Here is a 27,407-nt window from a genome sequence, read left to right as displayed (position 1 = left end):
TTCCGCCGTCCGCCGGTGGCGCGGCACAAGCTGGCGCGGCACAGGCTGGCGCGGGGTGTGCGTCGCCGTCGCGGCCGGCAGAGGGATTCTGGGTAACGGCCCCAGCCGGCTGGGGCTGCTGGCTCCGCGCAGTAGGTTCAGGTCACGCCAAGTCTGTTGGCAGTGGGGATTGTAGGGCCGGGGGCAGCCGGACATGGAGCAGCCGTGGCCGCCGCCAGGACCTTGGAGCCTCCCTCGGGCAGAAGGTGAGGCTGAGGAAGAGAGTGACTTGGACGTGTCCCCCGGTTCTCCTCGCTACCCGCAGCTGCCGGGAGGCGGCACCCAGGTGAGAAGGGGCCCGTGTTCTGCCGGGGGATGGGGAGGAGCCGTCACCAGGCCCCCAGAGCCCTCTGTCTCTGCGACCCTCTTCTGTGCCCTGTTCTGAGCCCCCACCTCCCCCTTCCCCCGCCCCCGACTCCCGACCCCTAACCTCGGGCGTCGGGAGCCTGAAGCCATCCCATCACTTTGTAGCATCTACTGAGGTCTTCGAAGAGGGGCTGGCCATATAGTCCCAACCTTCACCTCCACGCACACCTTTTCACCTTGGCTAATTCCTCACTCTTGGAAGAAGTTTCTCCTCTCCACCCCTCTTCTGATGGCACCCAGATTTGGGACAGCTCACTCTATAACATTGACCCTTTGTCCTCTTGTGCCTGCTCTTATCCGAGCACTTTATTCTTTTGAAGGCACTGATATTTGTGCACAGTTGATGGGAATAGTGAATGGTTGTATTTCAATAATTCACTGAGCTCCTGACATAAAGATTTCAGATCCAGTTTATTTCACTGATTTTTGACATCTGAGCAAATTCTGTAAACCTTGCTATTGATGCTGGCGTAAATCTCGCCCATTCGCGTGACCATTTTCCCCTTACGTTTCTGATTTTAGTTTTGCTTCACACCATTCTTCAGTAAAAATATATAGGCACACGTTTGCCTTTTCCTTCAGACTTCTTCCTCAGATTCCTGCCGCTGCTTGTGGTTTTCAGCCCAGCCTTCTTTCCTCTGAAACTTATCCAAATGTGATATACTGCCACTTAGGATTTTCTTGGTCCTATCTTAGGGAGTGCTTAGGTACTCATATCCCTTTGTCCCGGTTTTTCTCCTAACCTGAGTGTTTTCGAAGTATATTTCAGGATCACGGACTAAACACTAATATGTTCAATGAAATGGATTATAGGTATTTGCCTTCTAGGCTTCTTGCAAAATGGGGCCCCCCAGGGCTTAACTGAATTAAAACAGTTTTTCTCTAGACTCATCCTGCTAGCTGTTAATGAAAATGAGTGATTTAAATTGTTTGCCAATAAGTGTAGGGTCATCGATCCTATGCCCAGCTCACAGGGTTGGTTGGCTGCACAGAGAAAAATGCTGTTTCATAACCACAGACTGTACTTCGGCCAGCCAGTCACTGGGAAAGTACAAGACATTTTTTTAGGAGGACAGAATGAGAGTTGATAGGTTGGTAGTCACCCACTAATTATGGATCACTGGTGTCATCTTTATATACAAAATGTGTTATATAAGCACATAATGAATGTGTTACAGAGATAGAAAAAGAATGAACAGCAGCTGCCATTGTCAGTTTTGAAGGAGTACAGAGAGGATGGAAAGGTCTCAAGAATTTCACTGCATTGTGGTTGAATCTAAAGAGTAACCTAAGAGAAACTGAATTTTAAAAATAGCTGTATATTAACTTATAAGCTTATTTAGCTGAAAGGAATTTTAGAAATGATTAGGCTTAAATCCTACATTAGAAGTGATTTCCCTGAGGCCATGTAGCTAGGCAGTGGCAGAATTAAAACTAGAATCCACTTCTGACACCTAGTACAGTGTTTTTTCCCACCTACTGTACTGCCCATCCTGTGATGTAATGTAAAATTTTATTTGGCTGAAACTAACTTTGAATGGTACTAAGATTTGCAAAATGATTTCTAATCCTAAGTTAGTTCATGTGTTTATAACAAACCTACTTACTTGTCTTGCTGGATTTAAGTTTTAGAACTTAAGTTTTTCTTTTGGAATATTTGGAAAGAATAAAATATTTAATTCAGTTTATAAACATTTATAATCTTTATAAAAACAGCCTTGGTGTAATTTTACCAAATATAGGGAACCTAGCTATATTAATGTCATATGTGATGTATAGTTCTGAGATCCAATTAAATGCAGTTTGGAACTTAGAGATCCTGTTTGGGAATTTTTTTTTATGTAAAGTTACATTAGTAGACCTTAATGCTAACAGTTCCTTTTTCAAATCTTTGTTTATTAAAATATAATCAATCATCTCAATACATGTGGGATAGTTTACTCAAATGCCCAAACATAGTCTGTGTAGTCTGTGCAGAAGAATATAAACATAAATCATTTTTAGGATTTAGAAATAAGATTTCTATGTTTGATTTGAGAGGTGATTTGAGAATTTGCTCCCGCATAATTTGACAATGCAAGATATTTCCATTTGTCCTTACCTTTCTTAGTATTTCCTTGTCTTTTCTTACAAAATAAATTTTATAGCTTCATTTTTCTCCTCTTCCTAGTGCCTTCTTAAGCATAGCTAGTCTGCAGTTATTCTTAACCCTATTCTAAGGTAGCAAAAAGTAAAAATAAATACCTTACTTGGTTAGTTAGGACCAAGTGGTATCTGGGCTCCAAACCTGCTAAACAAGTAAAACATCTGAATAGCAAGTGTCCACATTCCCTCCAATAGAAATCTAAGTTTGCCTGAAGACTTAGCTAAAAAATGAGCCTTGCATGCTACTTGCCTTAGAATTCCTTACCACCACTAGTCTGTTCCAAGAAGTCAAGAGTCGTTTATTCATCTAAGATTTATTTCATTCTAGCCCCTCAAGCTGATAGCTAAACAAATAAGCACAGTATTGTGTGAAAACACCACTGTAGAAATATGCATAACTTGGGTGGAGAGGGACAGGGTAAGAGGGAAGGGACATGATGCTGGAATCTGGGATGGAGATAGGAGGTTTAGGGATGGGGGAGTTGCCACATTGAATGGGGTGGGGGGGTGGGAAGGGGATGTAAAGAATAAGCAAACAAGTAGAAGAGTGACTAGGACTGAGTCTAGAGAGATAATAGGAAGTGAGATCATGAGGGACCATGCCATGCCACAGATTTTGCGCTTTATCCCAAGACTCTAAGAATGAGTAAAATTATCATATTTGTTTCTTGGAGAAATCACTCCAAGTCTAGAAGAGTAGAGAATGGCTTGAAATGAGAAAGGCTGTATTTATATAATTAAAGTGTGAAATTACAAGGGCTTGAATAGCGATGCAGATAAGGGAATAGATTGGAGTAAAATTATTCTGAATACCTAGTTTGAAATTGATCTACATTTTGGCTAAGAAATCATAAAGAATGTGCCTTTAGCTTTTGTTTGATAGAACTGAGGAATATAAGGAATTAAACATCTATCACGATGCTTTACACGTGGTGGTTCAATAAATGTTAAAAGTGGGCTTCCCTGGTGGCACAGTGGTTAAGAATCCACCTGCCAGTGCAGGGGACACAGGTTTGATCCCTGGTTCGGGAAGATCCCACATGCCACGGAGCAACTAAGCCTGTGTGCCCAGAGCCCGTGCTCTGCAATAAGAGAAGCCACCGCAATGAGAAGCCCGCGCACCACAACAAAGAGTAGCCCCCGCTCACCGCAACTAGAGAAAGCCTGCACACAGCAACGAAGACGCAATGCAGCCAAAAATAAATAAATAAAATAAGTTTATTTAAAAATTTTTTAAAAATAAATGTTAAAACTAATTACTGTTGCTTCTTAGTAGAACAGAGTCACCACCTAATGAAACTTAGAAGCTTTTGCACAGCAAAGGAAACCACAAACAAGACAAAAAGACAACCCTCAGAATGGGAGAAAATATTTGCAAATGAAGCAACTGACAAAGGATTAATCTCCAAAATTTACAAGCTGCTCATGCAGCTCAATATCAAAAAAACAAACAACCCAATCCAAAAATGGGCAGAAGACCTAAATAGACGTTTCTCCGAAGAAGATATACAGATTGCCAACAAACACATGAAAGAATGCTCAACATCATTAATCATTAGAGAAATGCAAATCAAAACTACAATGAGATATCATCTCACACCGGTCAGAATGGCCATCATCAAAAAATCTAGAAACAATAAATGCTGGAGGGTGTGGAGAAAAGGGAACCCTCTTGCACTGTTGGTGGGAATGTAAATTGATACAGCCACTATGGAGAACAGTATGGAGGTTCCTTAAAAAACTAAAAATAGAACTACCATACGACCAACCAATCCCACTACTGGGCGTATACCCTGAGAAAACCATAATTCAAAAAGAGTCATGTACCAAAATGTTCATTGCAGCTCTATTTACAATAGCCAGGACATGGAAGCAACCTAGGTGTTCATCGACAGATGAATGGGTAAAGAAGATGTGGCACATATATACAATGGAATATTACTCAGCCATAAAAAGAAATGAAATTGAGGTATTTGTAGTGAGGTGGATGGACCTAGAGTCTGTCGTACAGAGTGAAGTAAGTCAGAAAGAGAAAAACAAATACTGTATGCTAACACATATATATGGAATCTTAAAAAAAAAAAGTCATGAAGAACCTACGGGCAAGATGGGAATAAAGACGCAGACCTACTAGAGAATGGACTTGAGGATATGGGGAGGGGGAAGGGTAAGCTGGGACCAAGTGAGAGAGTGGCATGGACATATATACACTACCAAACGTAAAATAGATAGCTAGTGGGAAGCAGCCGCATAGCACAGGGAGATTAGCTCAGTGCTTTGTGACCACCTAGAGGGGTGGGAGGGAGGGAGATGCAAGTGGGAAGAGACATGGGGACATATGTATATGTATAACTGATTCACTTTGTTATAAAGCAGAAACTAACACACCATTGTAAAGCAATTATACTCCAGTAAAGATGTTAAAAAAAAAAAAACAGAGTCACCAGGGTGGACCAGTGACTTTTTTTTTTTAAACAACTTTGTCTGTTTTGATTAGGATTAAGTTAAAGGTTATCTATCTGATGTAGTCAGTTTTAAATAGAAATTTCCAATAATAACAACTCAGATTACCAAGGATTGGGATAATACAGAAAGAAAATAGAAACCAAGAAGTGATTACTTCTAAATAAAAGGTTCTTTGAGTGAAGAACTTGCAAAGCAAAACTCTATAAAGGTCTGCTTTTCAGCATGTTGAGTGATAAGATGATGAACTAGATTTAAGCTTTTGTTCTCGTTATTCTGTTTCAGGATTATGAAGACTATAAATCAAATGTTTGTTGAGGCTCCACTGTATGCAGGACACTGTGCTAGTTGCCAGGCTTTTTGTTGCTGTTAGTTGTCAGGGGAGAGGCACAAATTAACAAAGAAGCTTAGAGTCTAGTTGATGAAACAAGGTCTATAATATAAAACTCTTAACTGCAAACACAGAAGGCTGGATACCTCTGTACCAAAAACATTGTACAGAAATCCTTGACTAATAGAAATTTGAACTGTGCTACATAAACATACCTGTTCTGTTGCCTTATTCATTTCTTAAAAATACTGTTTTGTTTTGTTTTTTAATCCAGATGTATAGCCATGGAATCGAAATGGCTTGCCAAAAGCAGAAAGAGTTTGTGAAGAGCTCTGTGGCGTGCAAATGGAATCTCGCTGAAGCTCAGCAGAAACTTGGTAGCTTAGCACTGCATAACTCTGAGTCCTTGGATCAGGAGCATGCCAAAGCACAAACAGCAGTATCAGAACTGAGGCAACGGGAAGAAGAATGGCGGCAGAAAGAAGAGGCTCTAGTACAAAGAGAGAGAATGTGTATGTGGAACATGGATGCCATTAGCAAGGATGTTTTTAATAAGGTACTCTCTTTTATTGGACCATAATGAAAGAAGGAAAGACTGAAGTGTTTGTACAAACCAGTTGTGCATATCTTAACAAAGCAACAGAATCCTGTAAACAGTATTCAATGTTGACAGTTTAGGAAAAGTGATTGTTACAGAAATGTGTTATCCCCAGTAGTGTCTAATGTGGGTAGTCCTTAATCCAGTTATATGGCTACAGCATAGCACACTGAATATAAGCATGGGTTCTGGAGTCAGACTGCCTCAAATCTCAACTTTGTCACAGGCTGGCTTTGTGACCTTGGGCAAGTCACTTCTCTAAGGCTCAGTTTCATCAACTATAAAGAGTGGGTATGAAAACTAAATAAGGTAACATCTTAAAAGCAGATAGCATGGGGCCTGGTATGTGGTAAAGCTCAGATGTTACCAGTGCTTTCTGATGTTGCTATGCTTATCAGCTTGCTTTCAGTTTTGTAACACTAATGTATAGTTACTGGTTTTATCAAATAAAACAAAGTCTCTCACTGTTATTTACCAGTATGTGTTTAGTAAACCTCAGATAGTAATCTGGTCTTAGTGTTACAAGCATTATTGCTGAAAGGAGTAGTAAAATACTTATGCCACGTTAGTAGTTTATTAAGAGCAGTCTTCTGTTTCTCACTGGATTACATACATAGGCCTTATTCTTTGACTTTTGTATCTGAAAAAGAAGTGGGCAATGAAATAAAGTCATTTTCATCTAATGTCTAAAGTAGTACTCTTTCTATTTGTACTAAACTTAATTCTCAAGACTCAGGTATGGACTGCTCATTCTTGTCTAAGTCCGCATTCAGTTTATCTTTAACCGTCATTATTTTCTAGACGTAGTGTGTAACAGTACTTGTTTCTGCTCTGGCATCCACTCTCAACACTCCCGCCCGCCCCAAGCACCTTTAATTTCCTTCCCCTGGACTAGGTCTAGTCCTGCTACAGCAATAAGTAATACACACAGGTAAATGTCTAGTACCACTAGCCCTATCAGTACTTCTTTCTTTAATGGAGATAAATTGTAAGAGTACAACATGCTTCTTGTAAAAAACAAAAACATAAACCTGTAAAGTAGAATTGAAAGGCTTCCTTCATTTCCATTTCCCAGAGATGCCCACTGTTAACAATGAGTCATATCTTTCTAGACTTTTTCTGTGATTGTACTAATTTATATTTATATATTTTTCTTTCCCCTCAACAGAATAATTCTTTAACTGAATGATTCACTATCTCTGTATATATTGTTCTAAGGGATGTATCATCTTAAGTATTACTTTATTTCTGGTTTGCATTTATACCCCAAAACTATTTAAAATAATTTTTTTATTCCAGAGGGAATTGTCAAAACAATGTTTCTTTGTTTATAAAGTTAATGTCTCTTCTGTTAACACAGTGGTCACAAAGAAAATATTTTTGTCTCTTCTTTTAATTGTTTTTTTTTAAAGTTGGATCTAACATAGCCTACATTTATACCACAAATTAATTAGGACTATCTTTATGTTCCAGTCATTTGCTCAAAATCGTACATTGATTTTGTCTGGGAGCTTGAGACTTGAGAGGACTGGTCTAGATCTGCGCTGTCCAACTTGATAGCCACTAGCCACGTGTGCTATTGAGCACTTGAAATGTGGCTAGTCCGAATTGAGATGTGCTGTAAGTGTAAAATACATGCCAGATTCCGATGGCTTAGTACCAAAAAAAGTAAAATATTCCATTAATAATTTTTTTGTGTTGGTTACATGTTGAAATGATAATATGTTTGATATGTTGGGTTAAATAGATATGTTATTAATTTCATCTGTTTCTTTTGCTTTTTAATGTGGCTGATAGGAAACTTTAAATTACATTTGTGGCTTGGATTATATTTCTATTGGACAGTGCTGGTCTAGATGGAGAATATATAAAGGAAAAAAATGCTTTTATTTTGAAATATATAAACTTGTGTGTTTCCTGATTGTAAACTGGCAGAGAGCTAGTTTCCAATTTTCATTTTTGGCAGTGATGATCTCAAGGTTTAAATGTGATCACATAATGTTCTGAGAAATTGTTCTGCCAGTTTTTCTGGCCAGATAAAAACTTCATCTTCGTCTGTTTTATGACTTATTTAACTGAAAAGAAGCACTTCCTTAATAGAAATTTGTACTTGATTTCAGAATCAAACTGTTTAGCCTCTCCTAAGAAAATTTACAGCAAAGGTCTGTTTTAGGTTTATGTCTTACCAAAAATTTTGTTGTAAATATACTCTATATGCTTTGAATTTCTGAGTTTGTTTCCAGCAAGAACTCCAAAGATTACAGTAGAGTTACAAATATTTAATGGAAATGAATAATGCAAAACATAAATTACGCATGTAAAGGATCTTTCTATACCTGCCTTTGACAGGGAAATTCAGCTTTACAGAAAGGTTAATTCATTTGTTTTTCTGTGTTGATTTCTAAAATAATTGTTTAATTTTCTACATATATCTCACTTTAAATAAGACTAATGAAACTTCATTACAAGAAAATTTTAATTTTTAATAGAGTTTTACAGATGAATTTAATGATATAATATGAGTTTACTACATCACCTTTTTATAGTGTCTATAAGAACGATTGCTAGGCATTCAATAACTGAGAAAGAAAATCCAATTAGAATATAAAATCTGATTTTAACTTCAAAATTTTTTTCTTAGAGTTTTATTAATCAAGATAAAAGAGAAGAAACAGAAGATGAAGATAAATCAAAATCATTTATGCAGAAACATGAGCAGAAAATCAGACATTTTGGTAAGTATACTACTTGAGTTTCCTTCTTTTGTAATGTTTGGTATCATAAATATGTGTACAAAAGGTGGATTTATAAAATGGGGACCAAAAAGAAGACAAGTGACAAACTCCAGTTGCATAGCTGCTTCTGGCACAGTTGTATAGCTCTGGTTTTAGACTTTTTTTTGGTCGTAAAAAAATAGAGTGACAGAGTAAACTGAATTGTGAAGAGAAGCAAAATTCAATCTATTATTATATAATCCTACCCTCTAAAACATGGTCTTCTTTACTACGTAGACTCTTTCCATTTCCCAACTAGTCTTTGCTTTTGTCTTTTTTCATCTTTGCTTCCTTTGTATCTGATTATTTTATGGTTGTAAGATTAGCATTCATTTTTTTCAGGTTTTGGATATGACGCTATACAATTTATGCAGATCCTTCAACTGTTATTCAGATAAATAATAAGTAATAGAATATAATTTATAATAAATAATAAGTAATAGAAATACATATACAAAGAACTGAAAAATAGTTTTCTTTATTGGGGAAAAGCAGTGGGATGGGGGTTGATTTAAGTGAAGGCTTCCCAGAGGAGATAACATCTGAGTTAGATTGTAAGGAACATGTAAGAGTTCTCCATGTAGATAAGGGAGGCAAGGCAACAGCATGTCCAAAGGCAGAGTCGGGAAACAGTATGCTATGTTCTAAGAATTATGAGCAGTGACAATACTGCTGGAGTGAAAATGCTACTGGGAAGTATATATGTGTCAATTTAGTAAACATAGTTTTTATTTGGAGAATGTTAATAAGCTTTTTAAATGACATTTTGAGACCTTTTTCCTATTGGTGTTTCTCTCCCAAAGTGTTTAGAATTTCATTTATCCTTATGTCAGTACAACGGATACTACTTTAGATTTTTTTCCTTTTTTTGCAGTTTATTCATAGAATTATTTCATAAAGTTTAATCATAAAATTTATTAATTTTTCTCATACTTTTAATATATTTATTTATTTTTAAATAAATTTATTTATTTTTTTTATTTTTGGCTATGTTGGGTCTTCATTGCTGCACACGGGCTTTCTCTAGTTGTGGCGAGCGGGGGCTACTCTTCGTTGCGGTGTGCGGGCTTCTCATTGCAGTGGCTTCTCTTGTTGAGGAGCATGGGCTCTAGGCGCACAGTCTTCAGTAGTTGTGGCTCGCGGGCTCTAGAGCACAGGCTCAGTAGTTGTGGCTCACGGGTTTAGTTGCTCCATGGCATGTGGGATCTTCCTGGACTAGGGCTTGAACCTGTGTCCCCTGCATTGGCAGGCAGATTCTTAACCACTGCGCCACCAGGGAAGCCCTCATACTTTTTATTTTTAAAAAGTGAAATAAGTTATGTATTCTGTTTAATTCAAGAATAGTGTCTGAAGAAGTAAGCAAAGTTTATTTTTGCAAATATTATCATTCCAGTATTATTTATAATAGAAAAAATAGATATACAGTCATCCCTTGGGTAGACATTAAAATCTTTAAATAAGCGGAGCCCTGAATTATAAGAATAAAAAGCAAAAATTTTGTGAATGAATCTTAGTTGTGATAATGTGAGTTGCAGCTCCCACCTACAGTCCTTACTTCCCAGGCCTGTGTGTTCTGTAGGAAAAGGAGTACCATGTACTGATTACTCTTTCAGAGCATAATGCATCTGGTAGAATAGCATACCTCAAGGTGCTTTCACACAGCTCTCATTCTGTAGGCTAGTTGCTTGGGAACCATGGGAAACCTAGTGCATGTAAAATAGTTCCCTCACTTTTGCTATAAACTGAGTGCTGTGGTCAGAAGGAATTTTATTTGGGAAAATATCCCTACCTCACTAGGTGTAGTAACCCACCTGGCACTATAATTATGTGGGTCTTCAATAAAACATTTCACTATTCTATAAAACCTACTGCTTCTGTGTAGTAATGTTCATAAGACCAGTGAATTTCATGAGCCTGTTGTCTTCATTTCTTTTGCTGTAAATTGAGTTTTGGGGTCAAGAAATAATGTGGTATGGGGAACATCTCATTTAGTAAGACCACAGATGCATTACTGGTAGAAGCATGGCAAAGAGGGAGGGCAATACCAGATCTCAAATGGTCTTGTTCAAGTGAGGAACCACTGGTCCCTCCAAAATGAAATGGGACCAAGATTATCAACCTATTACTTGATGGTTGGCTGGTCCTTCCAGCTTGATGGTTGGCTGGCCTCTCCAATATTGAGGTTTCAGCACTGGTTTCTGCTACTGGTAAATTAGGTATTCAGTGGCTAACCTGGAATACCCTCAATGAAGAGATCCCATGCTGTTGAATCTCTGCATAATCTCAAATCTACCACCATGACTCCTTAGTTTATAAAATATTGTACAAACAATCAGATGGTGGGGAAATATGTGACTAATAAACAGTTCTGCCATTGCATGAGTGGGCTTCCGTGTCTCATCCTGTAATGCTAACCAGTGCCTTACTGTCTTCAAAGCCAACCAGACCTGATAGCCATTCCCAGATTCACATTGTGCCTGTTTCTTAGTGGAAATACACTTGACTTTTCACTTTGGGCAAGATATCCTACTTGCCGCAGCCCATTGGATCCCCAGAAATGTTACTAAGGTAGTAGGCTCCCAAAATTTTCCTGTGTTTTTATTTCCCACTTTCTGGCATGTTTGTTTGTACTGTACCGAGACAAATGGGATACCTGCTCCTTCTTGCTCACCAAGTTCCATCAGAATGCAGTAGACCAGTTTGCAGTCATGTGGGATGATGAGATAGTCAAAGTCTCTGGGGACTAAATTATGGCACAGAGTTGACGGAGAGACCTGAGGCAAGACAGTGAAAGTTTAATATTGTCCCACCTGGGTGGAAGCAAATGTTCCTGGAGTTTTGGGCTTGTAATAAAGGAAAAAAAGGCATTTGTCAGAATAATGACTACATTGATATAACCCTTTGAAGTAAACACATTTGGAATAGCAGCTGTGATTAGGGCTTCTAGCTGGAGGCTTTCCAAACTTGGTTTGCATTCCAGACTCGTGGAAGACTCTGCCTAGAACATGGGAGGTTGTGAAGGGCTGCAAAGGCTTGACACCATATTTCTTTGTGGTCTCATGCGTACTTATATTCTTCAGACTTCCTCCTAACTTTCCCTTATGGTATTTTTTGATATTTTTTGACTGTCTTTCTTATATTGCTTTTATTACCCATTGTAATTAGATGGAATTTACCATCTAATGATTAATGGTACAACCATGTCATGGAATATTGTGAAGTATTGATTTTTTCCCCCATATTTATGTTTACTTATTAATTTAGTTAATTCATGTTTTATAAATATAAAATACCAATTTAGAAATAGTCTGTTTTCTTTTAAACTTCACAGAACAGTTTTCTTCAAAGTCATATGCATCTTTGACATCACTGTCTTTATGATGATCAGAGCTGATTTTTGATGATCTAACACAGTTTTTCATGGCACATCATCTGTTCACTTCCAACCAAAGTTAGCTGTGATTCAGCATTTTTTTGAATCTGTGTAGGATGTTGCCACTGGAGATTTTGTTAAAAGCTGTAAATATTTGCATAGATACTATGTTAGAATCAGTTGTGCTGTAGGTGGATATTCAGTCTCTTCAATGTAATTACTTATATATTGCTTTTCAAAAACACATCAGTATCCTATTTTTGAAAAACGTTTAATAAAAGTACTCTTAGAACAGAATGTGAAGTGAAATGAGTAGGAAATTAATATGTATGATATGATTCTAATTTTGTTTCTCTAAAAGTCATTAAAAAATAAGCCAGAGGGAAATACATCAGATTGTTAACATTGATTATCTCTTGTAAGCATTGCAGGTGGTTTTATTTTCTGGATTTTTCAAATTCTTCACAATGAAAATACTTTATTTTTATAATCTGAAAAAGAAATATTTTTAAAGGGTTTATCCTAAGAATTCAAGGATGGCTTAACATTAGAAGACTCATTAATGTGATTCACCATATTAACAGATTGCAATAGCATAACCACAGGACTTAGTGATAAGTTTGATGTGGGAGGAATGGAAATGTCAGAAAAATCTCTGAAATGCCTGATTGGGTTACATGGAACCTAGGAAGCAATGTAGATGGTCAGGGAGAGAAGAATGGGTTTGGTTTCAATAAGATGAGTTTATGTGCAGGCATGTAGGTAGAAATAGCTGTCTGGTGGTAGGTGATTGGGAATACAGGAGATCTGGAGCTCAGGATATATTGAAAAATAGGTCATATATCATTCATTAAGAAATTCACAACCTAGTTGGGAGGTTTTTGGTACATTGAGAAATTAAAATACTTAGTGTAATTCAAAGGATTGAAATCTATCATTCTATCAGGATAATGCAAAAAGGAAAGGGAAATAAATAATGATGTGTATTTGGGGACCATTTTAGGAATCAGGTGGAATATTGAGAGCTAAAGGGTGGATTGGGATTTAGATGTTCACCAGAAAAAAATATATGGGCAAAGATACATAATTAAAATATTTTAATTTGTCAAAGTAAGGTTTTTCAAGCATTCAGAGAAGTTGATTGGCTAGTTTAAATGACTAGATTATCCTTAACCAAAAGATTAGCTTAATATTTGATGGATGAATGAATGAATTGTTCATATTGTGTTAATAATACCTAGTATTTATCAAGTGTTTACTTTCTGTCAGGTACTGTTTTAAGTGCTTTATATGTATTAACTTCTTTAGTCCTCACAAAGATCCTATGAGTTAGATGCTATTTTTAGCCCTCTTTTTTTTTTTTTTTAATAAATTTATTTTATTTATTTATTTATTTATGGCTGTGTTGGGTCTTCGTTTCTGTGCGAGGGCTTTCTCTAGTTGCGGCAAGCGGGGGCCACTCTTCATCGCGGTGCGCGGGCCTCTCACTCTCGCGGCCTCTCTTGTTGCGGAGCACAGGCTCCAGACGCGCAGGCTCAGTAATTGTGGCTCACGGGCCTAGTTGCTCCACGGCATGTGGGATCTTCCCAGACCAGGGCTCGAACCCGTGTCCCCTGCATTAGCAGGCAGATTCTCAACCACTGCGCCACCAGGGAAGCCTTTAGCCCTCTTTTACACATGGGGAAATGTAGGCATAGAGATATAATAGAACTTGCCCAAGGTGTGGTAAGGCCAATACTTGAACCTAGGCAGTTTAGTCCTAGAGTCATCATGCTAGATTGTGTTACTCTCCATTTGATTTTAAGTTTCTTTATAAATTCCAAAGTAATATGTGTACTTTCAGGTATGTTCTGTTCCACTGAGCCATTGATTCTCTTGATATCTTTTGTTCATAAAATTCCACACTGTTCCCACAGAGGTCTTAATGGACTACCTGTAACGTAACTTCTCAATTTCATAATAATTTAGTATGCATTTTTGAAATCAAGTATTGACAATTATTTTTCAGGTAAAGAAAAGCTATGGTCATCCTCAAGTGTTAATTTTGTCTCAGTTATTAAGTAGATAGTTTAAAACCTTTAGCGTTTAGTGACACCCTTCTTCATGGCCCTTACAAGTGTCACTAACCCTTTCGTATATTATCTTTCCTGCAAAAGAAACCAGAATGGATAGGAATTTGGTGCCTGAGTAAGTCACAGTGCTGCCCATGGAGAAGCAGTGATCTCTCTGAATGGTTGATAGAGTTGAAAATATTCCCTCTTCAGAAGTGTAACAAAGCTAAGGCAAAATTGCTTTATAGGATTTATTTTATGGCTTCAGGTATAAGAAATAGGATTATGCTTTCTTTAGATCTGACCCACAGAAATTATTAGATTCTTTAACTATATTATTTGAGAAGTAGTTTAAAGTAACTTAAATAATCATTGTTTCTCAGAATTTAAAATGACCTAGTCACTGTATCCAAAGTGTTGGGGAAATAACTCTATAAAGCTTGTAAAACTCTTTATGAAAAATGCTAAAATGCTTTTTTCCAATTTTTTAAATGAGGAAAAAATCATTATTTTTAATTAATTTCCATGTGTTGCTGTGTATTTCTCAGTAAGACATTTGTCCTCAGTTTTGTTTTTACTTGTGTTCTGATGTGGAACTTCAGAAGTTCATTTTGTGTCTAGAGGAAAGATTTATTGCCAAACTATTGAGATAGCCTTATAAAATTACCATGATGACTCAATAACTTTCTTGGTTGGATGAGTCTAAATAAAGCTCAACACTTTGCTGGTTCTGTTAATTATTTGGGTGGTAACAACTTTTTGACCAAATTTCTTAACTAATTTGGGTAAAGATGACAGTACACCTTTAGTAGTATTTGGACTGGTTTGGTATTTTGAAGCAAAATGGCAGCTATTTTCAAATATGCTTAACTAATTTTAAAAAGATTTTGTTTTCTATGTATAAACAGTCATCATGACTAAATGGTTAACATGACTAAAATAGTTAAAGTATATTTACTATTATAACACTTACTGGATTGGTTTCCCATGCTGTTGACATTTTACCATATCATCTTAGACATATTTTAATAAATTAGAAGAAATGTAGTTTTTCTGAATCTTTTATTAAGTCTTTGTTTGCTCAGTGTAGTTTCTTGAGGTTTTGCTTTCTTATGCATCTAACAGAAAAATTTGTATTCTCTGAATAAATAATATTGAATCTCCTGAAATTATCTGTACTTACTTTAGCCTAGAATGACCAGCAGTCTCTGTTTGCCTGGGACTTCGGGCATTTCCCAGATGTAGAACTTACGGCTTTAAACCAATCACCCTACTTTAGCCTGACATTATTTGAAATAAAGTTTGCTATGAATTTTGAAAGCTATTCCCTATATGCTGGGTATTGCTTTATTATCGCTCTTCATTTGCTCTTTTACCATAACATACTGCTATAGTAATGTGAGTTGTCTTTAAAGAGAATCATTTTAAAATACCATTTCTTTGCTTACAAGAGGAAAGTATTTGACATTCATGGTTTAATTCTTTTTTTTACAGGTATGTTAAGTCGATGGGATGATAGTCAGAGATTTTTGTCTGACCATCCATACCTTGTATGTGAAGAAACTGCTAAATATCTTATTTTATGGTGTTTTCATCTAGAAGCTGAACAGGTATCATGTGAAACTTGAATTTCTGGGAACCTTAGTGGAATTCTGATTTACTTTTTTGTTTTGTTTTTTCCATTTCTTTAAATGAAAGTAGGAAGGTCATTAAATGAAATTATAATTTTGTTTTGTTTTGTTTTCACATCTACTTGAGCTTACTGTTGGAATTTTTTTTAGTTATTTCAGTTAGCATAGGGAAACTTGTTTCCAATGTGCTTTCCCTGCCTCCCTGCCCCCTCACCTCTCTTGTTCCCGTGTATTTGATACTATAAACCTTTTTCTTTTTTAACCTATTTTAAAAAAAAATCATATTTTAAAAATCCAAATAGTAATCACAATATTAAATATATTTCTTATAATTTTAATCTATTACTTTCAGAAAGGGGCTCTGATGGAACAAATAGCACATCAAGCAGTTGTAATGCAGTTTATTATGGAAATGGCCAAAAACTGTAATGTGGATCCAAGAGGATGTTTTCGCTTATTTTTCCAGAAAGCCAAAGTAAGTAGCTATTTGGTATTGTTAAATGGGAAGGTTAGGTTTTAGCTGAGACCTCTTTTGTCCATACACATCAATGGAAGCCATCCAACCAGGATGCCACAGGCTAAATTCTGTAGGTTTTATCAGGAAAAGAAAAATTATATTGCTGTTTTCATGCTAATATAGATTTAAAGGAACTATATAAGAAGCTATACTATACAGCATGTATGTGAAATTGAGAGCCATTCACATGAATGTATGTATTCAGGAAACTTAGAGGAATGGTTAAAAAAAAAAACCTGTAGTATACAGAATATTATGCAGCCATCAAAATTATATTTATGAAAAATTTTTAATCTGAGAAAATGCTTTGCTATAAAGTCAAAAGAAGTGATACATGTTTACATATACAGGATGATGTCAGCTATATTAAAGAAAAATAGGTATGTCTAGAAAGATTAAATCACATTTCACACTCACTAAATTTACTAATTTAAATTATTACTATAATTTAAAAGTTGTACAAGAAGTAGAGCAATAAGAATTCACATGCACTGACTGTAGGAGTATAAATTGGTATAACCACTTTGTAAAATTTCCTTGTAAAGTTGAATAAGACAAGTGCTTACAGCCAGAAATTCTCCTAGGTATATACCCTAGAGAAAAACGTCTCAGTGTGTGGTCCAGGGACACTTGAGGGTTTTCAAGACCCTTTCCATTAGTCCTGAGTCAAAACTATTTTCATAATAATACTAAGATGTTATTTGCCATTTTCACTCTCATTCTCTCATCAGTGTACAGCATAGATTGATACAGAAGCAGATGTGTGAATACAGCTATCTTCTGTTAAGCCAGACTTCTCAGTAAATTGTTTGTTTTGGAAATATAGTTTTTTTTAAAAAAATGTTATAAATGTTAACATGTAATGAGTTTGTTATTATATTTCAGTTAATATTTAATTCCTGTTTTAATTTCTAACACATAAGTATTGATAGATATAGCCCATGTAAACAGGAACTCTTTAGGTTCCTCAATAATTTTCAAGAGTATGAGGGAGTCCTGCGACTATAAAGTTTGAGAACTGCTGCCCTAGAGACACTCATGTATGTGCTTAATAGAATTGTTCATAATAGCAAAAAGTCTGGGAACAACCCAAATGTCTGTTAACAGTAGAATGAATAAATTGTGGTATATTCATTTGGTAATATACTAATCAGCATTGGCATGGATAAAAGACAAGAAAGCAAAAAAAACAAGTCTCAGAATGATATATCTGGTATCATTTTTAAAATTTTATATTTCTTATAAAGTTCAAAAACAAGCAGAACTAAATATATTGTTGACAGATACATAAATTTTAAGCAGTAAAACTGAAGAGGCAAAGGAGTGATTAGGACAAGTTACAATAATGGTAACCTCAGAGAGAGATGGAATGCTCTTTGAAACTCATCTCTAAGATACTAGTAATGATCTATCTATTTCCTAATTTTTGTGGGTACATAGTGGGATTTTTGCCCAATAAATTGTACATAAATATTTTACATGCTCTTTTTTGCATATATGATACATTTTAGCATACACAGTTAGAAGTCAGAAGGAAATATACCAAAAGTTTAATTTTGATTATACTTGGGTGGTAGAATTATAAGTGATTTCCATTTTCTTTTTCATATACTACAGTGAACATATTTCCTTTTGTAAATAGAGAAAAACATTGTATTTTTAAAATAAAAAAAAAATTAGTGTGGCAGTAGTTCTACCTTCTACTTCTACTGTTAAAATAGGAAATTTTCCCAAAACAGTAGTTTTAATGAGTAAACAATTTTTTTAAAAATAAACTTATTTATTTATTTATTTTTGGCTGCGTTGGGTCTTCATCGCTGCGCGCGGGCTTTCTCCAGTCACAGTGAGCGGGGGCTACTCTTCGTTGTGGTGCGTGGGCTTCTCATTGCGGTGGCTTCTCTTGTTGCAGAACACAGGCTCTAGGTGCACAGGCTTCAGTAGTTGCAGCACACAGGCTCAGTAGTTGTGGCTTGAGGGCTCTAGAGCGCAGGCTCAGTAGTTGTGGCAGCCGGGCTTAGTTGCTCCACGGCATGTGGGATCTTCCCAGACCAGGGCTCGAACCCGTGTCCCCTGCATTGGCAGGCAGATTCTTAACCACTACACCACCAGGGAAGCCGTTAATGAGTAAACGATTGAGTTGGTATTTTAGTTAGGCTTCTGATGACTACTCTAAATTTTCACTTGACACATAGGCATTAAAAAAAAAAATCATACTTTCTTTTTCATCTTACATTAGTGGATATGTTTGAACTAGTGCTTAGTAAGATAATGGAACATAGTCAAACTATATGTATTCTTCGACAAAATAGAACTGAACAGCTCTGCTGTCTTAGATCTTAACACTGTGCTCTTAATAATTTTTTTAAAATTAAGGAATAACTTTCATGAGGTGCTTGCTTTGTGCCAGGTATTATTCTAGGCACTTTACATGGATTAACTCATTAAATCATCATAACATTTTATAAGGATTTTTATTTCTTTTTTACAAATGAGGAAATTAGCATAGAGAAACTGAGCAAGTGACCCATAGGTTGCTTAATAAAACAAAAATCAATCAAGTCTCTCTAGATCTAAATCCCTAGGCCTTAGGCATGAAGTAAGGTCAGCAGTTGTGTCACTTGATTCCTTTAACGGTTTGCTACATAACCATTTCAGAAGGATTACTTTTGGATATGAAGGCTAACATTGTATGTGTCTACACGAGTACTGTATATTGACTAAAGTGAAATGCTATAATATAATTAAGGGAAATGATTCCTAAATTCTTAAAAAGATAGAATGGCAGCACAGAACATTGTCTGCATTATTTATATAGATATTGATGCTAGTAACTAATCCATAGGTTTTAATCCAGTTATACAACGTAAACTACATTAAAGAAAAAAACCGCACTGCAGACGAATGGGCCCATTGATATTCAGGAATGAGACTTCGACAAAATCTCTTCCACCACTTGAACTTAAATTCTATGATCTATTGTGTAGGATGTGCTCTGTGTCATTTTTTAATCTGCAAAGGAAACGTTTATAATTGGAGGCTACTGCCAAAAGGATGTTTTGCATTAAGAATTTTGCTTATATTATATACATCTTGGGAGAGAATTCCCTTCCCTCAACATAACTCATCGTACTTTTTTCTTTCCATAATCTTGAAAAGAAGGTACTTCTTAACTAAAACAGTAAGATATTTTCATAACGAAGTTGAATGTTGAGTTTAATTGGTTTTCATGGCTTTTGCAAATAGGGATTTTAGGGTCAGAGAATTACTAATAACAGGTAATAGTGTTCCCTCATTAATTGGTAGAGAATTAGAAGGTTTAAAGAATATCCCTTGGCTGTTGCTTGGCAGTGGGAAGAGGAGAGGAGAACGTGAGAGGTTAAATAAGGACTATTTTGGATCCTGTCAAGAATATAGATAAATCAAGAGAAATACAGAGGAAGCCTACCCTCTTTCATTTTATTAGTGTGTATGTGTAAAGAGGGGTTGTTTCGTATTAGTTTGTTTTATTTTGCTGAAGCAGAGGTAAATGGAACAAACCAATCGTTAATATTCATATAAAACAGGCAGTTTTTAGAAATCTGACAGATCTTGGTGGTTTCTACATTTAAATTATTCACCTCATCTTTACTTCTTCGACTTCAGGCCTAATATATGCTTGCTAGAGTTTACTGTGTGGTCTGGAAGTCTTGAAAAACACAGTCTTTATTTTTTGTGTTTTCTAGGCAGAGGAAGAAGGTTATTTTGAAGCATTCAAAAATGAACTTGAAGCTTTCAAGTCAAGAGTAAGACTTTATTCTCAATCACCAAGTTTCCAACCTATGACAGTTCAGAATAATGTTCCCCATTCTGGTGTTGGATCTATAGGTTTATTAGAATCCTTACCACAGGTAAGTTGGAAAAGTAAATATTTATTTTATAAATGTATTAGTTCACATAATTTTTGTTCTTTTGGACTTCTCTTTCTTCTTATACATTATATATGTGTGGTCATTTTAAATGTTCTTGCCTCAAAAGATAACCCTGAGTTTCATCTCATGCCATGTTTTGGCATTAAATCTTGTTCATCTCTTAGGTATTTAGAGAGATACCAAATTCCACTCCTTTAAATACAGAAGATGAGGACCACCTAAGCATTCTTAAGGGCAAGTGTTACCTATTGATCATCTCAATCATAAACTTCTCAAGATGGCTCCTGAGGAACATCTCATTCTAAGTAGAACTATACTGTTAAGAATTTATTGAGATGAATTAGCTTCAAAGCATATGTCCAAGTAGCAACCACGGTGATCTGTTGCATGAGTTTAGTAGTATTATCTTTTTGAATGTTGGTGTTGCCTACCAGATGTAACATTTTACTACAAATTAACGTAACTTATGCTAAGCTGTTCTTTATGGTAATATTGGCCAACTCTTTGAGCCCCTTGGAAATCTGCTATTAGAATAAGATAAAACCATGTCACTAGTGTGAAAGAATTTATGTCAAAGAGGAGGTTGGACCACTGGTCTGCCTGATTCTACTTAGGATTACAATTTTAAGTTATTAAAAGTTACTGCCCATTTTGGTTCTAGTAGCATTTAAATTGAACCAGTCATCTCTCATTTTCTCATTTTCAGGCCCTAAGATTTTAGGAACAGCTTTAGCCAGTTTAGCCTGTTGCCTACACAGTGAAAGGGAAGTCTCACTCAAAAGGCAATGTGAGGAGAGCCCTGTATTTATTTTTAAATCTCAGAGTGGTAGAAATTGAGATTTTCAATATCTTGACCTTATGTATCTATAATTTCACTATTCTGGTTATATGTATTGTAGGCCAAAGGGACAATTTAAGGAAAGCAATTGATCATATTCAACTCAGCCAAAAATATTATTTTCAAGGATAGAAATAATTAAGGTCTGATTTTTAAATAATTAGTAATGTTAACCCTTAGTTAGACATGTAAGCAATATTCCTTCTCAATTTGTCCTACACATTACCTCTTAATGCTGTTTAAATAAAATGATAATTTTCTCTTCAGTTCCGTGAGAAATAGCCCATAGGGACGCAGTCTTTCCAAAGGAATTTTATGACTAAGTCTCTGTAAGTTCAACATATAAACCTCCTAAAACTAAGGTGTTACATAATGAATGCAGAGGAAAAAAGACTTTTGAAGGATGTTGTTGATTCTAAACGTAAGAGGGAAAAGATAAGATTTCAGCTAGATCCATAGAAGCACTGTTACTTGAGAGAAGGATAAAATGATAGATAGGATAAGATGAGAGACAACCTGAGGGACTAAGTTGTCAACTGAGAGGAGATTTGGAAGAAGAGCTTACCATAACAATAACATCCCATTTTTATTATATCAGTTTATAAATTGCAAAACACTTTTACATGGTGTCTCATTTAATCTTCTCAAAAACCCTGTGACACATTTTCATTCATTTTATGGGTGAATAAACTGAAGCTCCTGGAGGTTAAGTAATTTACCTGAAGTCAATACAGTAAGTGATGGAGCTAATATGCTAATCCTGGATTTCTGTTCTACTCCATTGCTCATTCATTCTCCTACATCAGGGGTCCTCAACTCCCGGGCCATTGACAGGTACCAGTCCATGGCCTGTTAGGAACCGGGCCGCACAGCAGGAGGTGAGTGGCGGGCAAGCGAAGCTTCATCTGCCGCTCCCTGTTGCTTGTATTACCGCCTGAACCATCCCCCCAACCCCGGGCCAGTGGAAAAATTGTCTTTCACAAAACCAGTCCCTGGTGCCAAAAAGGTTGGGGACCACTGACCTACATCATAGACTATTGTTGAATCATATGCTAGAAATAGGACAAGACACTCAGTTGTGTGCTCTTGGGAAGAACTGGTCTCTGGGACAAGAAATGTGTTGAGTATGTTACTAGATGAGAATATAGGGTAATCAGTGGAATTTAAGTGTACATTAGGTTAGGTATATGGATTGCTTTTTGTTTTTTTAAGTCTCCTCGTGATGATGTCTTCAGTTCTTAAGGAGGTGGGTAGATGAATTCTAGAGAATCTCTTTAGCCAGTTCTAATACTCAAAATTCTCCATGAAAATCTGGAGCCTAGTCTTAATAGAGAGTAATTGTAAGCTCTGTTCTGAAGGGCTTTGGAATTGGGCCTGGATGGTCAGAAAAGATCTTAGCACTCTGTTTCTTTGGAGAATGGGATAATGTAACAAGATTATTAATAATTTTTTATAAAACTTAAATTTGGATAACACTTTAGCTTTTAATCTTTTTTTAATTGACAACAGTCTCGTGAAATAAGCCAAATACCATTATCCTTAGCTTTGAGAGAACTAAACCAAGGCCTCTTGGACAGAGATATAAGTAACAGTTACCTTAGGCTTATCCTGTATACTAGCGTTTAATGTTATTAAATTTTGATGAATTATTTTCTCTTTGAGGATGGCATTATACTAAGTGGAAGAGGCAGGGTTAGAACTGAGGTCCAAAGTTATTTTAGTGTTCCAGACCTCAGTCAGTTATTTGTGCCACTTCCTTCATAAAAACCTGATTGAGAATAATCCAACTAAATTCTGGCTTACTTTTTGACTTTTACAATAAAAGAATCACAAAGTATTGTACTTTATTAAGGAGACCTTTTGAAAACCCTGCCTCCCTTTGGTATGGGGAGGTTTAAGATATCTATGCCCTGTGTGGACTATTTTCCTCATTGATGTTTATTAAATAAAATAGATGAAAGTAGGTGATACATAATAAAACTCTAAGTACGAGCAGATATTCAGAACAACTGAGTAGACAAAACTGAATTCTTGGGGAAGAATTTCCTAAAGTCCTAGGTCCTAAGGGCTTATGTCTCTATTCATGATGCTTTAATAATAATGGGTTTATTTTTGCATTTATTGAATAAGGTTTTCTGTTCCTAGTTTTAGAAATGAACAAAGTAGAATATTTTTGAGTTCTTCTGTTTAAAAAATAAACAAAACCTAAATTAAACTGTTCTTTTGTTTTCAACTTTTTAAATACGAGTCTAAGTACCTTTCAAAAGATTAACAGTTTCTCACTTGGGTTTGTTTTAACCTTTGAGAAACCAAAATAGACTCTGAAGATAGCTATAATATTTACTTAGTAAATAGATTTTTTCCTTATTCAAGTGTTTTTATAATTTTAGTATTTATTGTTATAATTAGTAATCTTCATAATACATATAATACATTGCTGGCTTAAAGCCATGTTTATCTTTTAAATTATCAATAGCTATGTACATATAATCATACGGAAGATATAGTCTTATATGATTAAATAATTAAAATTATACAGTTTTGTTAAACAAAGGAAAAAGGTAGTGTTTATTACATTTCTATTTTTCACATACATCATTCTCTCTTTATCACATCTCTTTGGATTAAGTGGTAATAATCTATTTAATTTTTTTCTTTCTTTACCTTCTTGGGTTTCAACCCAAGTCTGACTTCAAAGTCCATCTTTTTTCCTGTTCTGCTATACTGCAGAGAAATAGATAATGCAAAACTGAATATGCAACTGCATATACTGGCATAAAACTGATTATCATTCATTCATTCTTTTTTCTTTTCAGAATCCAGATTATCTTCAGTATTCTATCAATACAGCTCTCTGCAGTTTAAACTCAGTGGTACATAAAGATGATGATGAACCCAAAATGATGGACACTGTATAATTTGGTTAAGACTGCTGAAGCCAAGTGCTATTTTGCTACAAGAAAGGAAGAACTTGGCTATTTTCTTGACACTTTTATGGGTGCTGCACTTTATTTTTGTTCGGTTTTTGATGGGAGGGAATACAAAGAGTACTGAAACGTTTCGTAAAATTTCTTTTATGTGCTGCTAGGTTTTTTTGTTTTGTTTTTTTTTCGGAAGAGAGGAGTGGTACCATATGTTGCAAGAAGTCAAACTGGACTTTTTTTTGGTGGTTTTAGCTACTAAATTTGCCTTTAATCTTATTGTTCTCAATTTTGGAATCAATGTATGAAAATCTGCACAAATGCAATGTTTACAAGAACTGGTTGATTCTAGGAGGCATCTGCTACAGTCTTTTTATATGGATATGTACATGTTCTACTCTACAAAAATGATTAAAGATAAAAATGTACTTGTATCCTATTGCTAATTTAGCTGTCAAATCTGGTGTTTCATCATATTAAAAGCAATAAATCAGTAGTTGATAATCTACTTTACTAAATAAGCGGGGTGGTACAAATTAAAACAAAATCGTTCCCCTTAAAATAATATTACATTTGTTTTTTCGGCACCATCAGTTAAATCCTTGACTATGATATCAATTTTATATAGATACTAAATTTACCCCCAAGTATTCTCAGAACTGTATTCCTTAGTAGTTGATTTTACCCTGTTGACATTTTAATATTAGGGTTATATAGTGATATAAAAAGTGATAAAGCTAACACAGATTTTTTTTTTAATGAGAGGAACTCCAATCTCACTCTTAATTTCTTTATTTGACATAGTCTGGGATCTCTCAGGGAGCAAGTTTTAAAACAATACTAATGGCCTGTAAGAACAAATAGGGAAAAATAATCTGATTTTTAAAATTGTGGTTATTGTTTGTTTTACTCTGATGTGGCCCAAAGACTTTTTTTAAAAAGGCAAGAGAAATCTTTTGGAGCTAATTACTTATTTCTAAGAATTTGGTGATCCTTATTGGTAATGATGGCTTTTACTACATTTGTCATTCCTCTCTTTAGCTCAGTTACCATGGAATGCTTCTGAGCTTTACTACTTCCTATATAATTCACTTTAAATATGCCAGGATATTTGATTATTCATTTTATTTGGAATGAGATGACAGTGTTAATTATTCTGTCCTTATTATTTGAGGATTAACCTTCTGACTTATAGGAACATGAGCTTTGATTTGAAACCAATGTAGTCTTTGGCTCAGTCCCATTGAGACTAGTAGCAAACATTTAGAAGATGACTAAATGGGATTTGGACTACACGTCTCAATTTGAGAAGCCAGATGATGCCAAGGGACCCACATGGTGATCAGACCTGTTATCTTGGCCTCATTTGCACCTTGTTTTAACTAATCTGAGGTGATAAGGCACTTAGTACCCATAGAAATGGACTGGAATTACTGAATCTACGTATGTAACATCACAATCTTCCTGGTTTTAAGAATAAAGCTGTTTTTGTGCTTTTGATATAAATACATACTCTATAATAAAATGTTTGACTAATTTATATGGTAGTATTCATCAGCCTGAATTTTTTTTTAACCAATGACCTAGTTATAGAAGTTTTTTTGTTGCTGTTTGTCTTTTTCTGTTTTGGAGCAAGCTCTTGCTTTTTCCTTCCTATCAAATGGAGAATGAACATAGGAATAAAATCCCCAGTTTCACAGAAATGTAACTTGAAGCATTACTTTCCATTCTTCTCACTTTTCCCCAGGATTTGCCTGTAAGCTTTAAAATTGTTTTGAATTTCATTTTGCCTTAGGTTAGAGGTATTAAAAACTGAAGACTGGAAGGAGAGAAATTATCAACAAACTAAGTAAACTATTCCGGAAGGATTTTTTGGCTTTTGTTTTTTAAAACAGAAGAACTATTTAAAATTTGGCTATGTGTATTCTTTTACTTTCAAAGGGAAGTGCTGTATGTTTTCAGTGTGAAAGTGATTGGATTTATTTTGGGAACTACTGACTGATGCCATAATTTGCACTTAAAGACTATAACTTACAATTTAGCAGTACTATAGTACTCAGAACAATAAATTGACATCCTTTTTATTTTTATTTTGCTTTACTACTAAGAACTAACTCCTATTAGGAGAACTGTCTTCTGTTTCTTAAATAATAAGAGTATACTAAGCAAAGGAATAATTTATATTTCATGTTGGACAATTTTCTCCAAACTATACAAACCATGGAAAGTCCAAACAAATAAGTGAAACATCTTTGACATCGAAGTGTCCATCAGAGATTATTTCATTTGATAAAATTAATCTTCCAATAAAAGATTTTTTAAAAATAGTTTTCACTATTCCCTGTTAACTCAGTGTCATTTTATTAATGGTGGTGGAAATAATACTGATTTAAGATTATTCTCTAGGAGAGAGAGACGAGTAACATTCTCATCCACTTGTACCATTAGTGGGCTCTTTCAAATATTGCCTAAAAGCTCACAATCTCCTGTAACTTCTCTCTAGGAAAATTGGGACGTCTGTCCGCCTGGCATTCCTATTACCCTTTTAAGAGTGAACTAAAATGGTGCCCAAAGAACATGAATATAGTTTAGTAAGTAGATTCTCTTACAGGATGAAAACATTGTGGGTTTAGGCAAAGTGATCCTGAAGTTAATCTTGGCGTATTTTCAGAGAAAAATAAAAAGATGTCAGTTTACTCTTCTCAAAGTCAGTCATGTATTTCAGTTCTTAAATTGATGTGGGACAGAAATGTACTTGTCTCAGTTGAGGGCCAGGCTTTTCATTTCATTGCTACTATATCATATGCATTTTAAAAGCCTATGCATTCATTTCCCATCTGCAATGGACATGTACGTACTATTTCACAGGTCTTCTAAGAAGCTGACTCATCTAATAAGTATTTATTTGCTTGCTTACTATGTAAGCTAATTGGGGGGGAGGGTACAAAGATGAATAAAAGTTGATTATGAATTGCTTACCATCTAATAATGCAGTTGAAACCATTCTCATAAGCCTTGAAGAATTAGATTTAAGGTTTGATCTTTTCTAAGTATGAAAATGATTTTTTAAAATTCTCACATATTTCACTTGTTTCTTTAAATGGCATGATTTGTCATGCTGTTTACTCTTCAAACACTTATTTAGAGTCCTTTGGTAAAATATGACATCACCAGACTGATTTACACTTTGTCGTGCAATTTGACATGCACGACAGTTTAACTTTTTACTCAATGCTATATGGAAAAATGTGATCATTAGTGAGCTAAAGGAAAAAAAAAAAAAAAAAGCTAGAGCTGGGTGTGGACTCTACAAAGCATATGGGTTTTTACCAGAAGCTTTAAACACAGCTAGACTATTCTGTGTTTAAAATTTTTTAACTATAGGGCTTCCCTGGTGGTGCAGTGGTTGAGAATCTGCCTGCTAATGCAGGGGACACGGGTTTGAGCCCTGG

The 27,407-nt window shown here is 35.5% G+C and overlaps 1 protein-coding gene across 1 annotated transcript; it reads left to right on the top strand.

Moving 5' to 3' along the window:
* Positions 1 to 22: 22 nt before the first annotated feature.
* On the top strand, positions 23 to 25,495 carry CDC37L1 (cell division cycle 37 like 1). Its single transcript, XM_036855767.1, has 7 exons — positions 23 to 325; positions 5,619 to 5,900; positions 8,584 to 8,677; positions 15,635 to 15,750; positions 16,124 to 16,246; positions 20,011 to 20,175; positions 23,851 to 25,495. Exons 1-7 carry the CDS (start codon positions 194 to 196, stop codon positions 23,950 to 23,952), a joined length of 1,014 nt encoding a protein of 337 aa, XP_036711662.1. The 5' UTR covers positions 23 to 193; the 3' UTR covers positions 23,953 to 25,495.
* Positions 25,496 to 27,407: the final 1,912 nt, after the last annotated feature.

The sequence above is a fragment of the Balaenoptera musculus genome, chromosome 6, assembly GCF_009873245.2.
Source record: "Balaenoptera musculus isolate JJ_BM4_2016_0621 chromosome 6, mBalMus1.pri.v3, whole genome shotgun sequence".
NCBI classification, from domain to species: Eukaryota; Metazoa; Chordata; class Mammalia; order Artiodactyla; family Balaenopteridae; genus Balaenoptera; species Balaenoptera musculus.
This window is presented reverse-complemented; position numbering and strand designations above follow the sequence as displayed.

Excerpts from the sequence above, each read along its gene's own strand:
- CDC37L1 (XM_036855767.1), top strand. The coding sequence starts at position 194 with ATGGAGCAGCCGTGGCCGCCGCCAGGACCTTGGAGCCTCCCTCGGGCA. Across the intron at positions 5,901-8,583 it reads GCAAGGATGTTTTTAATAAG|AGTTTTATTAATCAAGATAA; the intron begins GTACTCTCTTTT and ends TTTTTTTCTTAG. Across the intron at positions 15,751-16,123 it reads TTCATCTAGAAGCTGAACAG|AAAGGGGCTCTGATGGAACA; the intron begins GTATCATGTGAA and ends TATTACTTTCAG.